The following is an 18248-nucleotide window of genomic DNA, read 5'->3' on the forward strand; positions in this document are numbered from 1 at the left end:
CAAAAACCGAGTTTCTTGTTTACATCCAAGCAAATCTCCAACTAGTGTAGTTGATGGAACAAATATTCATAGTCATGAGGGTACAGAAGCATCCCACTGATTCGATTTTAGGGTTAGGAAAGGCTTCAAGTTTAGGTAAAAAATGATAAAGCACTTATGAAGTCTTCTTTTTTGGGGTTTCCATAGAAAAGCAGATCTCAAAAGCAACTGATGCTGTTATTTTATTAGACTAAATGCACGTAATTAAAATTAGATGATAAATACAAATAGCTGAAAACAGCGTTAAATACAGCTTTTATAACCTAAGTTTTACCATTTGATATAAGCATGGATGCACCTCTGAATATTTTTGTGAGTTGGGCATCAGATGGCGCTCACCCTTACTAAAAGCCTGAGCTGTGACAAAATATTAACAGGCATTTCGAAAACCAGCCCTGACGCCAAGCAACTGTGCTTTGCGGTCAAGTCTCTTTTTAAGTTTCGGTTTCTTCACCTGTAAAGTGGGGGTGGGAACACACCAGATGGATTTCCAACCCGTAGCGTCTTTCTTTCTTTGATTCTTCGACTACAGCTGTGGCACAGACTGGCTGCTGCTACCGCTGGTTGAAATCGCCAGATTTAGATAAGTCAGGGTGGGAAAGCGTAACAGAGGTAGACAGTGTGCGTTCCCGGCTGGAAGGCAGGAGACCGCTTTCGGTGTTTCAGCCGCTCACATTACGTGGGCGGCGGAGCAGAAACTCCTTAACCGCGTGGTGCCTCCATTTCCCTGGGGTGTCCCAGCACAAGGTTACAGAATTCCAGCAAAATCGACTTTCAAGGAAAAAAGCGCGGGTCCTACGAAGCATACTTATGCAAGCACGTTGGGAACGCGGGAGGACAGTACTAACTTAATTCTTTCTCAACTAAACGCCTGAAAACAACTTCCGCCCAGCGGGTCTCAAGTCTGGGAAGTGCTGCCCCGGAGGTCACGTGGGACCAAGCTGGTCGTTCGCGAGGACTCCGTCGCCACATCATGTAGGTTGTTCCATTTAAGCCGGGGGGGAGCCTTCTCTATTACAGGAACGAGAAAAGCCCAGCCGCGCCCTGTGTGGCAACCTTAGGGCAGATAAGAGTTTCCTGTGTCTAGGCAGTTTCTTCGCTTGGCCGGTACAGTCGCTTTGGGGAAAATCTTGCCTCAGTTTCCTCTCGATTCCTCTGTTCCCCCTTCCGTAGGATTCCAGTTGGTATCGCCGGCTCCCCGCCTCCGCACGCCGCCCTCACGTGACACCGGCGCGCTCCCGCGGGGGGAGCCGGGTCTGAGAGGCGGCGCCGCAGGAGACGGAGGGACGGGCGCAACGTTGGGTATCTTAGCTTTTGCTCCAAGGCCAGCGCGGAGGACGCGATGTCGGGGCTCTTTCGCCCGCTGCTTTTGGCCGCTGGCTGCCTGGCCTCGCTTTGCGTGATGACCGCAGCTCAGGACACCACCCTGGCCCCGAACACGACTGCACCCTCGGTTCTACCGAACACCACCACCACCACGACAGCGCCGGTGCCGCCGCCGACCCTCCCGACGGTCACCACTCCAGAACCAGGTGGGCGCCGGCCCAACGGGCTTTCTGCTCTCGCCCCCTCGCCGGCTCTCTCCCTGCCGGTGGTGCGCGCGGGGCCGGGGCGGGCCGCGGTCCGGCAACATGGCGGCCCGTCCGAGTCCGGCCGGGGACGGGCCGAAGTGGCCGCTGTTGGGAATCGCCCCGGGGGGAAGGGGCGGCTGAGCCTTGGGGCCGTTGGGCTGTTTCCGGCCCAACAGTGTTCTGCCCGCCTGGAGGTGTTGTTTAAAAGTGCCTCGTAATCTCCATCCTCACTTCAGGCTCCGAAGAGGGGACGTGGCTTTCTTCCGTGGTGGCGGCAGTGAGGTTGATTATGGGGCGAGGCTACCGCCTCCAAAGTTGGCGATGAGACCGAACTCCCTCTCTCTGGGGTTAGTCGTTTGTCCACCCAGGTCTTCTTTTCGAAGGGAGGCTTCTCCCGAATTTGGCGAAAGAAGGAAAGAGACGCTGCAAACTAATGCTTGCTGGTGTCTCAGCCCTAGGTCTGAAAAAATAAGTCGTTTGATATTTAATTATATCGGTTTTGCGGATAGGTATGGGATATATTTGAGGCTTGAGCATTTAATTAATTAAAATTTTGCACTCCGTGCTGTGTGCAAAGGAGAAAAAGTACCCATTCGTGTACCCGGTGCTTCGCATGTATCTGTTAGTATTTTAGGCTAAACTAGAAGATAAGTGGTGAAACCTAGGAGGTGGATGGAGATAAAGTAACTCCGCCAGAACCGTGTGTTTAGTAGATTGTGAGGCTGAGATTGGAACCCAGGTTTGTCGTTCTTCTAAAACTAGATCAGGACCTTTTGTTAAGCTCTGCAGTCGATTTGGAGACTGGTTGAGGCATACACTGAATCTTACAGCAGAAATTGTCAATGTCGTGACAACACGCACGAGAGGAGGGAAGATAAATTTTAAATTAAGGTGAAGAACCTTAGATATTTAAAACTTGCAGTCTAGTGTGATTGGTTATCCTAGTTAATATTCGGTAAGGAGTAACTGGCATATAGACCGAAGACTTGAAGTGTAAGAATTTTTACCTTTTTTTTTTAGGCCGATCACGTTGTTTTACAATATCTTCTCTAGTTTTTGTATTTTGTAGGAGTTTAATGACATATATAGTAAACTTAATGTTATTTGTTAAATTTAGAAAGATGTAATGGTAAAATTCAAACATCTTTTAATGAAGAAAGGAAATTGCAGTACAATATTGGAGATTCTAACTGCACTATTTCTAAGGTGATAGAGCAGAATTTGTTTTCCGCTTATTTGGTAGTTTCCTCCTAGAATTTTTTTCGGGGGGGTTGGGGTGGGGTGTGTGTGTGTGTTTAAAGAGAGGCTTGGAAATATGTTAATTGCATTTGTGTAATTGAAATGAGTGCAAAGGAGATGATTTGTGTTTTATGTTAAGTGGTGGTTGGATAAACTGCAGCCTGAAAGGCAGCAAGTTTAGTTCATTGTAAATAACATACACTATGCTACCCAAATATTCATCATCAAGCACAGAAGATTTTAAACAACTCGCATTTTTCATGTGTATACAAACCTCTGAAGAACTTATTTCTACTTTGTGACTCCCTGCCACTCCCCAAAGGGTACGGTATATGTACCAATCTCTGATAAATATTGAAATGCAATGTGTTTATGCAGAACTATTTTTTAGGCACGGGGAAAGCAAATGAGAATGTTTTTTGGAGGCATCTAGCTTCTAGGAAAATGTATAGAACCTAACTCTATAGTCCATTTGTTTGTCCAGACTTTGAATTGTAGTTAGCTGCCTTAGATGTCCTGTCTCAGAGCCGTTTGGCTTAAATTATTGACAAAGACCTTGCTAACTTGTTAAATTATGTGACTGTAGCCCCCTCCAGATGTGTTGTCTCTTATCCTCCCATCATGGAAAACCCCGGAAAGAGTGGACCGTTTATGAATTACCGATCTCAGATTTTTCAGGATAGGCATCATCGGAGCTTGGGTTCAACTTGTAATAAATCTTTATTACTATTAAAAATTCCAGTTCACATCTGATGTTTTGGGGCAGTGATTTCCTTGTGTATAGTGTTGGCCTCGCAACAGCCTTTTTTCCAGTATTTTTCTTTTTTAAGGAACACTCAAGAAACTCTTGAGTGTCTGAAATAGGTGCTGTGCAAAAAGGGGTTGTTTAGATAGGTACCAAGAAATATTGAGCGTTCCCACTAGCTTGTGCTTTTTCCCCCCTTTCTCTTGAGCTGACTTCTGGCTTCATAAGTTTTTTATAATGATAGGAACTTTTTAGTAAGCCACTTTATAATGTTTTTTTTTCTGTGTGTGGTTTTAAAAGAACACGTAAGATCTACCCTCTTAATAGATTTTTAAGTGTACTGTACAGTATTAACTATAAGCACAGAAGATCTCCAGAATTTTTCATCTTCCTTGAAGCTTTATACTCATTGAACAGCAAACGTCCATTTCCCCTCTCCCAGCTCCTGGCAACCACCATTTTACTTTCTGCTTCAGACTTTGACCATTTTAGATACTTTATATAAGTGGAATCATGCAGTATTTGTTCTTCTGTGACTGGCTATTTTCACTTAGCATAATGTCCTCAAGGTTCATCCATGTTGTAGTGTATAAAAGGATTTCTTTTTTTTAATGGCTGAATAGTATTCCCTTGTATGTGTATAACACATTTATCCATTCATCTGTGGATGGGTTATATATACAGTTTTGCCATTTTCTTGAAATAGTAAGTCTGGTACTGTATGTAATACTTGCTGTTGTTTAAAAACGGTAACTAGTACAAACTCAAAATAAGATACCAATTAATTGATTTTATATATTTTAACCCCCACTCCTACCCCTAGAAATCTGTGAAAGCCGCAACAACTGTGTTTCCTGTTTTGACCCTAATGCTGCTAACACTACCTGCTTTTGGATAGAGTGTAAAGGTAAGAAACTTTGGGATTGCTTTAATTTTGAGAGTTCAGTATTGTTTTGTTCTAACATTTAAAAATTACTGCAAGGTATTCTTGAACACTTGAAACTTATGTAAAACATTTGGGATGGTGTGCATTACTTATTTTGCAAATCAAATACTTTTCCTTTAAACTTTAACCAATTGCTTAATACTCTCCCTAAAATCTTTTGTTGTCTCCCATGCTCCCCCCTTTAATTTCTTAGACTTGATAATTAAGGCTCGATAGCTTTAAAAGGAGGAGAAATTTTAGACCTTTGTGGTTAGGTTAAGTGTACTAGTACTCTGAAATTAGCTGTGAGAGAAAGCTGTGGAATTTTCCCCTGAAAACTGTTCCCCAGTAAAATGTTTGAGGCATTTATCTTCTGTAGATGTCCTACTAGATGAACTATAAAGAGACCTTATGAAGCATTGTTGGATACTTAGATATGGGAGAATGAGGTGGGAAAAGAGTGACTTTTTTGGTGCTATTGTTAAGTTTTAAAGTTGTCTTTAATTTGATTGAGGGATAAAGAGCTAGATGGAGATAGTTTGAAATGCCAATAAGGTTTTTGTTAGAACCACCGGATTACAGCATAAATTATTCTGTTTTCTTAAGGTAAGATGGTTGCATTTTTTTCTTATCAGTAAAACAATGTCTCAGGTTTTTTGTTTTATATATAAAGAAAAAGCCAAAGCTACATGTTAAGCTTTTTATTCTTCACTGAAAAATTGAAGAGTTCTGGAAATTATGTCACTACGTAACAAAGTTTAAAAGCCTCTTTTAAAATTAAGGTATTAGCTAAAGTTTGAATTAAATTAACTTCTTTGTTGTATAAGGGTCACTTTTCTTTAGGTGATAAAATGGAATTTAAGAGTGTGCCCCTCCCCTCTTGTATGGCAGAGTTGGCAAGTTTTGGAGATTGAATGCCTGCCTTACTGTAGGATATGTTGGGGAAGGCTTTCCCTTGCTGGTGCTACAAGTCTTCCCATCCAGGAAAGTGGTTTTAGAAAGTGTAGAAGAGTAAAGCAGAGATCTGGAACAGAGATCCCACTGCTGCTATGGGGCACCTCTCATGTTTACTAAGCCTTTATTAGTTTCTAAGGACTTCTCCCTACTGACTCAGCCCTCTTGTGGATTCTAGCAACCTTCCTGGTATAGTACCACGATTCTGAGATATACGTGTTTCTGACTTATCTGTTCAGTATATTCATGTGGATTTTAAAAGGATGTTTGGAGAGATCCTGTGTAATATGTCTAAAACAAGGGGAAAAAGATAATAACAAAGTATTTTGTTTATCTGTGGACTTCTAGAGAGTTTATACCTGAGTTCGATTTTTGGAAGCAACTCTGGAGCACAGTAACAAAGTCAAAGATAATGTGAATAATTGATGCTCTTCCCGTCCCCTTCCAATAACAGGTAAAAGCTACTGTTCAGATAATTCAACAGTTAGTGATTGCAAGGTGGTGAACAGCACCGAATTCTGTACTGGTAAGTATTCACATTGGCGTCTGGGAAAAGTGGCTACAAAGAGGTAAGGAAGATCATTGCCTCAGGAAGCCTTATTTCAATATTTGGTTTAAAGCATTTCCATAATTCTAATCTCATTACAAACTTGGATCTGAATAGTATATTCATATTGATTGCTGAAAGGACAGTGTTCTGAAGCTTGATTTAGTCATTTGCTGGTACATACTGTGGAGTGCTGTAGGTACAGATATCTCCTCCTCTATGTTTTTTTTTTAACTCTTCCAGATACTCACTGTATTTTACACCCTCTCTTTATTTGCATTTTACAGGCCTGGACAACCTTGTTCTGGCACTTTCTTGATTATGGTACTGGTGATTATCACAGTCTGGATCAGTTTGTGCTATGGTTAAATGAATCCTCTCTGTATTCCTCCATTTTCTGTACTTTGGTTTGGGGAACTTGGTTATTTAACCTTTACTCTGCCCAGGAAATAGTTTTTAAAGATTCCTAGATGAAAACTGATTTTTCTAACAAGATTATAAATTAATTGGAAAGTCAAACTCCTAATTTGGTGTGTAGATAATAAATAGAATAAAAGATTTTTCTGGAGTGTGTCAGTAACCTTGAAAGACTACCTGTAACTGTTTAATTTTGGTAGGGGTTTCCCCATTCCTCTCGCCTCCCCCCATCCCAACTTGAACTTTGTAACTGAAACTTTGATTAGTATGAGATCAGTTATACCCAATGTAGAGTCCATAATATGGTTTAGGTGGTAAATGAACAAACAGTTTTAATATTTATTTTAATGTGTGTGTACCTGTGATTTTATGATAATATTGTTTAGAAGTAAGATTAAGTATAGAATTTTAAAATACATTGAAGAAAAACTGAATAAGTAATTCTACTCATTTGATGATGTATCAGTTAGAATTAGTTTTGGCTATCAAGGACATAAAACCCCAAATTAATATGGTTTAATTGATAGATTAATTTGGCTTTCGTGTAAAGGAAATCTGGGTTTCAGTGCAGCTAGAGGGCTAGAGAGGCATCTCTACAACCATTGGAGAGACCCAGGCTCCTTCTAGGTTTTTACTGTGTCATTCCTCAGAAATGGCTTTGACCTTATTCTCCAAGGTGAATGCTTATGTTCCAGCCATCAAAATGGTTTTCCTGCCAACAGGAAGAGGAAGGGAAAGTGAGAGACCCCTACCTTACAGATACTTCCTAGCAGTTGCACATGGCTACCTAGCTGCAGGGGAGGCTAAGAAATGTCTTTGCATGGGAAGCTGTCACTAAAAATTGGTGCTATTTCGAAAGAAGGGAAGGCCAGTATTGGGACAGAGCAACTATCTACTCCATATGTGGCACTTAAATGAAAACATTGTGAAAGTGGCACTCAGATGACTGCAGGTTGGGAAATAGTGTTACAGATTGTGATATTTTAGACAGCTTTGACTTACATGTGTGTTTGTTTTTTTAAATAGTGCCCACTGCCACACCATTGCCAACCAATTCTACAGGTAATACAAGATAATTGACTCTTTTCCCCCTCCTTTGAAGGTTTTCAAGCTTTTTTTGATGAATAACTTTAGTAATTAAATATCTAAAAATCAGTATGATTTTAAAAATGAGTAGACGTAGTCGTGGACTACAGTAATTACATTAACGTGTACTATTTGTGACAGTGAAATATAACTGTAGTGTTTCACGTTCATTGAATTTGAGCAGATTTGCCATAGCTTTGTACGTTGAGTCTGCAAACAGCTTTTTGTGCATTTTGTGGAACTCTAAGGAAATATAGAAGCCTAAAGGAAATTAATTCTCATCATCCATAGGTACACCAAAAGGTTTTCAGTTCTTCCAGACTTTTCTCTTTGTGTACCTAAATAAATATACTTATTAGGAAATTGGATGATATGGCCATGCAGGTTTGAATTGTTCTCCCTGTTAACTGCACACGTTGTTGTATGCACTTTACCCATCTACTCTTGGTTGGATAGTTAGATCATCTTTCATTCTTCATGCAGTGAATATCTTATAGGAAAGTATTTGCTGTCATCTCTGGTAGGATTGATTCAAACAGCATTCTCTGTCAGAGGATATGATTATCTTAAGACTCTTAATAATGATTGCTTTCCAGAAAGATATGCTTTTCATTCCTATCAACAACTGGAAAGTTTTTTACCACATTTTCAACAGCAATTAAATAATATCTCCTTGTAAAAATCTTTACCAATTTGATAGTAAGACTAAATAATTAAAAAACATCTTCTCCACGACAAGTACTAGGCTAGAAGATAGGGATATAGGAACACAAGTAAGATAGTATTTTGTCTATTGTAGGAACTATGAAAGGTCGGGAAGCACAGTGTGTTGGGGGATTTGTAGGAAGGTGTGTGTGTTGAGTAATATGTGGTGACAGCTTCCTGGAGATGTTGACTGAGTCTTGAAATTACACTGGTAAGATCCGAGGGGAACTTCCCAAGTGGAGCAGGCTGGTTAGCTCATGTGAAGGAGAGATAAAAGAGTATAATAAAGTCAGGGAATTGGCATTTGGAGTGTCCAGTACAAGGCGAGAACAAGTTAAGCTGGACAGTCAACAGGTCAAGAGCCAGATTGGGACGTGCCATTGTATACTTTGCTGGTGGGTTTGAAGCATGATGAGATTTGCATTTTAATAAAATAACTTACTTTAACTGTGTAGAGAGGTGAGTGGAAAGAGGCAAGAGTGAACACAGATGAGATATGCTATTGCAGTAATTCTAGAGAACTAATAGCGGAGGAGTTGCAGATGTATGCAAATTGGCTTAGGAAGTAGAAAGGAAAGCACTTGATGATTGAGGTGATGGGAGAACTCTGCTACACAGCACAGATAAGTTAACCATTGTAGGCAGTGGTAGAGTCCACTGGAGCAGCTTTGAGAGAGAACAGGGCTTGAGGACCAGGCTCTTGGGAACAGTAATGTCTAAGAGGTGGGAAGAGGACTGGATAAGAAACTGAGTAGGGATGGGCAGAGAAGTAAGCCCAGAGACGTGTGCCTAAGAAAACCTGTGTTTGTGTGTGTATGCGTTTTAAGTGTAGTTTTTCTGAGGAAAAAGTAGTCAAATGGTGTAACAAGGCTAAGAACTCATTTTGAAAGACTTTGGCAGTGTTGAGCTAGCTTGTACCAGCTTCTGCTGGCACAGCTCATCCCCCCTGTACCCTCAGTGATACTATGTTGGCAGCTTGAATTAATGGCTACAATGGGAGTAGTCACTCCATGGAAATCTGCAAATTCTACAGAAAGTATTTTGGAGAGCAAACAGTTGTGTGCTGATAAATGACCAGAAGTCATTGACAAGGAGGATGTGTTAAAAGTTGATGAAAGCAGAGATACTGAAAGAATATGGATTTCCAGAAGGTAGGATATGAACAGAGAGGGGCAGAGGAGGAAATAGTTTCCCCAAAACTATTGTGGGTTGCTTTGCATTTCTTCCTTATGAATCTTGATGTAGTTCTACTTGCTCTACACTGGGTTCTCCTGTGATCTCCTTGAGTGTCTTTTGTTTTCTCTCTTTGGTTCTGTGAAGTGGAAGGAGGTCAGGGCTTGCTTGCAGAAAATGCATCAATTGAGTGGTAATTAGTGGTTGAACAGCAGCCTTTATATGGTCTCTTTCCATATCAGCTGCTGAAGAGAGCAAGTGAGAAATAAAGGAACTGTTAAAGAAACGATGCAAGGAGAATCTGATTTATGTAGATAGGCTTTCAGTGAGGTTAATTATATAGTCTAACACCAGTACAAATAAGTATTATAAACATAAATAAAAATATTTATAGGTAACATAATATCTTACAGTAGAATGACTAAATTATATTAGAAATACAGTGGAAAATATATTAAGTAGAAAACAAACTGTGTTAAGTAGTTCCAGTACAATTTTATTTTTTTGTTGTATACATGTCTAGAAAAATGGCCAGCAGGAAGTAACATGTTTCTCAGAATGATAGAGTCATTTAAATGCTTCTACTGTATTTTCTAAATTTTCTATCACCAGTAGCAGCTTTTATAACCTATGAATTATTTTTTTAAATGAAAGGAACATAGGGTAGGTCAACAAGGTATTCCCTAAGTAGTGCCTGATTTTGAAAATTTTACCAGTGTAATACTTTGGTTAAAAGTAAAAATATGTAAATGTTTTGCCTATTTCAAAAAATGAATTATTTTTTAAAAAGTGAGGGCAACTTTTACAAATACCCAAAAATTAAACCTCATAGCTCTGCCTTCATTGATTATGTAGTGGGCTTCTGGTGCTTCAGAGATTTAAACCAGTGCAGATTTCAAAATTAAAATACATATATATATATATATCTATATATATATCTCTTTTACCATGTTCAGAGGGTGGTAGTGAGAAACAAATAGCAAATTTGCAAATTTTTTCCCCTAATGTTGTCAGACAAAATTAGTATTTTAAGATTGAAAAGAATTTGATATATGTTTAATTTATGAAGTATATTTTTTGTTTCACAGAATGTATAAGCAACAAAAACTTTGAAGAGATCATGAGTCTTAAAATAACCATACCCTCTAATCTAGGAATTCTGTATAAGAATCAGTCCTATCAGAGATGAGATCAAATATTATCCTGTAAGATGTTCATAGCATGCAGAAATGAAAGATGACCTAAATGTCCAACCAAGAGCTGGACCGCGGTGCTTATAGTTAGAGAGAAAGGGGTACAAATAAATGTGTGTGAACATATCATAGCGTTTGCTAATATCTATTAGTAGTATCGATACTATCAGAAGTCTCAATATAGTGCTTTAGTTCCTAAAATGTTTTTACATTCAAACTGATTCTTCCCATGAGTGCATTTCTTTAGAGACACGCATGCAGTATGGTAGAGAGAGCTTACCCTTGGGCTCTTAATATCATTTAGATGGGGAATTATGGCCCCAGGGCACCTGTTCTTTTAAATAAAATTTTTGGGAACACAGCCATGTTCATTCATTTGCTTGTTGTCTTTGACTGCTGGTGCATTACACAGTGCACAAAGTCTAAAATATTTACTGTCTGCCTCATTAAGAAAAGTTGGCCAAGCCCTGGAAATGAAGGAGATAAGCAAATCTTGATACTTACATAGACTGAATTGTATTTGTTTCTTACCTGACTTATTAAAGTTAATAGTTTTTGTCTTGGAAGCAAGATTATTGGGAAAGAACTTGTAGTTCCCTCACCTAAATACTAATTCTTGCCCTTCTGTGTGTCTTTTTGCAACTTTATCCAGGTGTATACATAAATTTTTATACTTAGATATGTATATAGATGTTAACATAGATAGAAGTTTTTGATTGCTTAATGTTTTAAAATACACTTCAGAGCTAATATTTTGGATACATAGATATGTTATTGAACCATTAACTGAGATTTGGCCTTTATTCTCTAAAAAATTGAAAGCATGTTGAAGTGGTAGTAGTGTTTCTAAAAGATGCTAGATAATTGAGAAATTTAAAATTTTAATACATTTTGTTTACATTCCAGCTAAAACCACAACTCCGCCTTCCCCTTCTACAGCTTCCACCACAGCTACTACATCAGGTAATTGAGGTTTTTTTAAACTAACAGTGGGGTAGGATGTGTGTGCTGTGTTGCCTTTTACTATTTCTGCTATCACTGTCCAATTTTATTCATGAATAGTTATGAACTGAAATTCATCTCTTGTATTTGGAGGACCAAGATAGTAGGCTGTTAAAGCAATAATGATAGGTTTGCTGAGAGTCCTCTTCTGGATTTTTAAAGTGTAATCACATTTGGCATGACATGTTAGAATTAAATAGTAATGGTTTTCCAAAACCCTTTCAGTACAACCTGTAGGTGAAATCTAATTTCTTATAACTTAAAAATTAAATACTGATTATTGTTAGGGATTCATTGTGTGCTGTATTAGACCATGGCAATTTGAGTGAAGGTAATATAGCCATCCTTTTTGCTGTGAAGGGTCTAAAAAGCCAAGATCACTACCAAATGTGCACCTCATATTTCTTACCATTTCTTATATTCCTTTATAACCTTTGGTAGTGTGTGTGAAAATTAACTTTTTATTAATTAATGATTTGACATGTTATTAACTAAATCATATTTAGGTTATGCCACAGGGCACTGTAGGTACACAGGTTAGGAACCCTTCCCTCCAGCCATATTTATAATACTGTTTTGATTCTCATGAATATTTTATGGGGTTTTCGATCCTTTTGGTTTCATTCTTGTGCTACCTTTCTCTAAATTGCAGCGAAGCCATTCTGTCTTCACAAGAAGAAATACAGAACAGTTGTAATTAATTTTAAAGCTGGCCAACTTATACAGCCACAGGAACCAGTGTTTATTTGCTATTCCAGTTAAGAAAATAAACTTTATTTTAAATATAAAATTGTTGGGACTTCGCTGGTGGTCCAGTGGTTAAGAGTCCACACTTCCACTGCAGGGGGCGTGGGTTGGATCCCTTGGTCGGGGAACGAAGATCCTGTGTGCCACGTGGCACAGCCAAAAATTTTTAAAAAAGAAAGAAATTGCTTTTTGTTAAAGTGGATGGTGCTCCACTTGAAACATTTTAGTCTCTGAAAAGGAATTTTTGTTTTGTTTCTTGTTGAAACATTTTACTGCCTGAAAAGGAATTTAAATTTTTGTGCTTTATTTCCTTTGGTAATACTTTTTCATTATAACATTTTCAGAGTAAAATTTAAATGTCCTTAATGGTGAGTTCTGCTTGTTAGAATTACAGATTGAAGATTTATAAGATTATAATTGTAGATTATTAAGATTACTTTTGTAATTTGAAAAACTAATCAAATTTTTATTTACCTTATATATTTAGTAAAATGCAAAAGTTGTATAAATTTTAAACACAAATATTAATATTTACTCTAGCAATTAACTAAAATATGTAGTCTGAAGAAACCAGGTTTTAAAAGTGCTTGACATGTTCCCAGGGCATAATGTGCCAGGAGAGTCATTTTTGTCATTTTCATATTTGAAATTATATAGCAGCATTGACCATTTGATGTTGCTGGATAGAATGAAGAACGGGATTGGTAAATGGTCGTCTTCCTCAATTAGGAAGCTGTAACGACTTGACACGAGAGGAAATACTTCATAGAATTTAACACATGGCAAAAAAGAAGCACAGGTGAGTCTTGAAATTATAGAGGATCATGAGACTTATTAAGTGTTGTTATTTCTTTCATCTCATTTAACAGGTACAACTAATACCACTTCAGCTCCAACTACACAACCTGCGCGGAAGTCTACGTTTGATGCAGCCAGTTTCATTGGAGGAATTGTCCTTGTCTTGGGTGTGCAGGCTGTAATTTTCTTTCTCTATAAATTCTGCAAATCTAAAGAACGAAACTACCACACTCTGTAAACAGACCCGCTAAATTAACAAGGACTGGTGTGTAACTCACTGAAACCAAAACATTATCTTTCAAGATGTCCCACATGGAAGACGCTATTCTAGGATCTTTAATTTTTCAAAGGATGCATATAGGAGCATCGCCCTTGAAGAAAAATCAGTGAAATCTGTTTGCTCAACGGGAATATGTAAAATATTCTGCATGAATCCTTGTGGCTGTCTTCTTTTATTTTAAATGGCTGCTGCTGTGGGATTATGTTCTCTCTTCTTGACATGCCAAATGTAACTCTGTAAGTGATGGAAAACATTGTCCTGCGCAGACAACCTCATGACTCTTTTGGCAATTTAAATGTAGTTATTTTAAAGCCTGAAAGCTGCATTTTTTCATCCTAACTCAGGATGTAGTTTAGTGACCAGAATTGAGAAGAATGTGCCAAATGAGCATCAATCAGGTGGATTTGGGGCTATCGTTGCAAAAGTGGAATAAATTTATAAATTTAATATCCTTAGAGTAAAATTTTGTGCTTGATAAGTTATTTTTTCTACATTAGAAAAAAGATGCCACACAGGGAATTACATTCCAGATTTAAAGAAATGAATGGAAAGGATACAAAACATTAAAGTGTAGCAGGTTATTGTTCATACTTGTAAAGCACCTTATATCATTGAGAAAATAAAGAACAGTGCCTTAAAAGACAGACTGAAAGGTAGACTGTAACTTAAAATGTTGGTGATTTGTTCTTTCACATTAATGAAGGGAAAGGTTGGTCTGAGGATGTAACTGTTGATGTGAGCAGTAGTAAACCTGCTTTTAGATACCATACTGTTAGTACTTAATTGAAAACTTACCTACTTTATTTCAAGCCTGAGTAATTTCAAGGATGTTATACAAAGTTAAAAGCTTTCATCTATTGAATCTCCCAACGTTTTGCTTCTGGCTGTTAAAAAGTATAGAGATAAAGTTGATTTAATTATATTTTCCTTTGTACTCCAAAAAATTATCCTAACACTGTTGTACCTTAAAAGGATTTCCACGAAGCTTTCTGGAAAAGTAACTTCTGTAAGGCAAGAAAGAAAGAAGTTGTTTTAGAATCATTTATTAACTCTTTAAATGAGACAATCATTTTAAGTTTTGAGACAGCAAACGTGAGCAGTGTAATTTCATGAAAAATTTTAGTTGATCAGATTACTGTAGATTTTTAATGATGATTGCCCTGGATAAACAGGTTGTACTTTTTTTCTCCTTTTCCATCCTTTTCTTCTGAGTTTCAATTGCTGTAGTATAAGCATGCATACTTTTATTTCTTTAGTTTCCTTATGAAGCACTTGTTTTTTCAGGTTTAGAGGGATACTTCTTCCCTGCCTTTGACACATTGGATTAGTTCAGAGGCTTAAATCAGTTTAAAATGAGCTTTTGCTTTTCTAGGTCATTAAGGTTTTTTGTTTTAGTTTCTTTAGCCTATAGTGGCTGTGTTTAGCACTTGGTTTTCAATATTTTATAGTAAGAAATGACAAGTTGCTTTGGTCCATTTCATAAGCCAAAATTCCTTACATTTAGATAATTAAATTCTTAAAATGAAGATTTACTGTTTCTTCTTTACTTGCTGGTACAGTAAAGTTTGTTTTACTTGCACATTGGTACATATACCTAATGTTTTCAAGTGCCTTAATTGTTTAAAATCTCTGGCTTCAAAGGTTTTTGGGGAAAGGTAGGCTTACCTCACATTTTTGTTTCCCTCAGTAGTAATATTTTAGGTACCTCACAAAAAATTTTATTATGGTGCCATGGCTATTAGTTTTTAGTGAGTGCTTTAAGATACAAGATTCAGTTGAAAACATACAGAATTTCCATTCTCCCAAAGTGGTAAAAATTAGCTACAATGGTATAATTGTCATTTACCTAGATAGGAATACCTTGCCACACATTAATGTTAACACTATAGCTACTTTTGTGAAAATATAGCTGATGAAGCCTCTCATCTTCTGTAATTTTGAATACTACTCTAACAGAATCATAATATGGAATTAGATTTTACAAAAAGAGCTCTTACAACAGAACTCACAGGCTTTTCCCCTCTTCCTTTAGCAGTTTAGTATCTTGAGCCATTAATAATTTTTGGGTTCTTTTTAATCCAGAAGGTATATAGAAACCTTTTCAGATTTTTCATCTGATTTGTTCATGCAGATTGTAGGTCTATTAAAATCCCTTATTTTACCTTACAGATATTTGTTGCACAGACACTGCTGTATTTAGAAATTTCTATTTCAGTTCATTAAAAACTGCAAAACCAATCTGTATCATGTACCAAACTGATTTTAAATAAATCTACATGTTTGTTGGATTAATCTGCTCTTTTTTATTAACTAAAGTATGTTTTTATATTTTGATTATGAAGTTTAATGCTAGTGAGTTTACCTTAGTCTGTTGGGGGATGGCTTGTCTCCTCAGTTTTTCATTGCTCCTGAAGACTAGCAGATAGTAACTAAGGGACATATTCATCAGTGGAGAACAGAGCCTTAGAAATGATAGTTGGAGGGAGGACTTGGTATGCCTGTGGGATTGACATGCAAGTTGATCTTCCTCAAATCATTAGAAATCATCTACTTATGTGCTAGTTAAGCAAGTATTTATCAGAATACCATCTGTTGTTAGATATCTGAAAGCTTGTTTGTGACTTTCTGCCTTATTCAGATTGCATATAAAGTAAAATTGGGTTTCTGTTCAGAGTCTTTGGTATAAATATCTAGGACAAAGCCACATGCTGGTATGTGAAATCTGGTTCTTTAGGCCCATGTTTGGGGCAACATTATATTCTATATTAAATCACAGAACTTGGACTAAGAAGAGAGACTAAATACTCACCTATCAGCCTTAAAATCCAGAAGAGTGTATTGAAGGCTTCCCAAAACATTGCTAGAGACAAATTGTTATTTTGATAAGAATGGTGTTCACAATAGGGTTTTTTTTTTATGATAATGAGAAGTCCTGTGTATTTCCCCATGTAGTTACCATCCCTGTGCTCTTCCTTAATTTGTGTAGATAACCTGTTGCTGGTGTTATCTACCTTCTGCCTAAAGGATGTCCTTTAACCTTGAACATTTCTAGTTTTGATGGTACAGGTATTGTTGATGAATTCTTCCAGTTTTTGTGTGTCTGCTTTCGTTTTTGAAAGACGTTTTCATTGGATATAGAATTCTAGGTTGACATTTTTGCTTTTAGCCCTTTAATGATGTTGATCTAATATCTTCTCACATGCGTCGTGTCCTATGAGAAATCTCATCTTTATCTTTTGTTCCTCAGTACATGTTTTTTTTTTCCTCTTTAAAGATTTTTCTCCTTATCACCATTTTGAGCATTTTGATTGTGATGTGCTATGCTGTAGTTTTCTTTGTTTCTTGTGGTTGAGGTTTGTTGAGTTTCTTGGATCTATGGTTCTTCATCACATTTGGAAAACTTTCAGCTATTTCGTCAGGTATCTTTTTCTGTTCTTTCCATTCTCTGTGTTGGGGACTCTAATTACACAGAGGCTGCTAGAAGGTGACTTACAGTTTACCCATGCACTGTTTAGGTTTTTAAAAAATCTTTCTCTGTTTCATGTCAGATTATTACCATCTTCAAATTCACTAACAACTTCTGCTATGTCTAATCTGTTTTTAATCTTACCCAGTGTGTTTTTCATTTCAGGTGTCGTCACTTTTAAAAGTTCAATTTGGGTGTTTTTCACGTTTCTGCATGTTCCATCTTTACTTTTTGAACATATAACAGCTTTTAACATCTGGGTCAGTTTCTGTTCATTGACTTTTTTTCCCCCCTCATTATGGGTCATATTTTCCTACTTCTTTGTAGGCTTGGTAATTTTTTAATTGCATGCCAGACATAAATTTTAACTTGCTGGATGCCAGTTATTTTTGTTCTGGGACATGGTTGAAAACTATGAAAACAGTTGGATCCAACTTGGAAACAGTTGGATCCTTTCAGGTCTTGCTTTTAAGCTTTGTTAGGTGAGACCAGAGCATTTGTTCTAGGGCTAATTGTTCCCCAATTCTGTGTACGTAGTGCCTCCTGGATTAAGAGGCTTTCTGGTCTGGGCTAGTGGAAACAGCCTCTATTCCTAGACTTGTGTGCGTTCCAGGTACTGTTTCCTCTAAACCTTTCCCCAGCCTTGGGTAGTTTCCTCATGTACATGTGCTGACCAGTACATTGCTGAACACTTGAGGGGAGGGGTGCCCTCTGCAAATCTCGAGTTCCACTTTGTGTAGTTTTCTCCTCCCTGGTCCTCTGCCCTGGGAACTCTATCTCCCTTCGTCTCCCTTAACTTTCAGCTCCATCTCCTCAACTCAGGAAGTCCACTGAGCTCTGCCTGGTTGTTTCCTTCCTGCATCATGGCTTAGAAATTCAAGGCAGTAAGCTGGGTCGGTGGTTTTCTTTCCTTCAGGGATCACTATCCTTCTTTGCCTAAAGTCCAATGTATTGAAAACCACTGTTTAATGTGTTTTGTCTAGTTTTTCATTTGTTTCAGGGTATATCCAGTCTCTTATTTCATCTTGGCCAGAAGAAAAAGTTCGAGATAGGACTTTAGTCTTAATTTTTAATTATTTAATAAATACATTTTTTTTTCTTGAACTATTACAGGTGAAGTCTGCTTTGACCATCCCTAGCCCCTTCCCCTTCCTTGCCCTCCTCCACTTGCCAGAGGTAATTACTAGAATTGGTTTGGTGTTAAACTCTTCCCCTCAGCAATTTATATACACGTAACTAAATGTACCCTTAAAAAATATATGATGTGAATTTTTATTTTAACATTATCCTGCAACTTTTTTCCACTCATTAGCTATACCAAATTCTTAAATTCTCTGTTGGTATATGTAGTGTGACTATTG

The 18248-nt window shown here is 37.7% G+C and overlaps 1 protein-coding gene across 1 annotated transcript; it reads left to right on the forward strand.

The window, feature by feature from the left end:
* Positions 1-1287: 1287 nt before the first annotated feature.
* CD164 (CD164 molecule) lies at positions 1288-15707 on the forward strand. The gene is made up of 6 exons (XM_082856011.1): positions 1288-1571; positions 4418-4501; positions 5928-5999; positions 7464-7499; positions 11501-11557; positions 13213-15707. Exons 1-6 carry the CDS (start codon positions 1382-1384, stop codon positions 13377-13379), a joined length of 606 nt encoding a protein of 201 aa, XP_082712137.1. The 5' UTR covers positions 1288-1381; the 3' UTR covers positions 13380-15707.
* Positions 15708-18248: the final 2541 nt, after the last annotated feature.

This window comes from Leucopleurus acutus (assembly GCF_964270905.1).
Source record: "Leucopleurus acutus genome assembly, chromosome: 15".
NCBI classification, from domain to species: domain Eukaryota; kingdom Metazoa; phylum Chordata; class Mammalia; order Artiodactyla; family Delphinidae; genus Leucopleurus; species Leucopleurus acutus.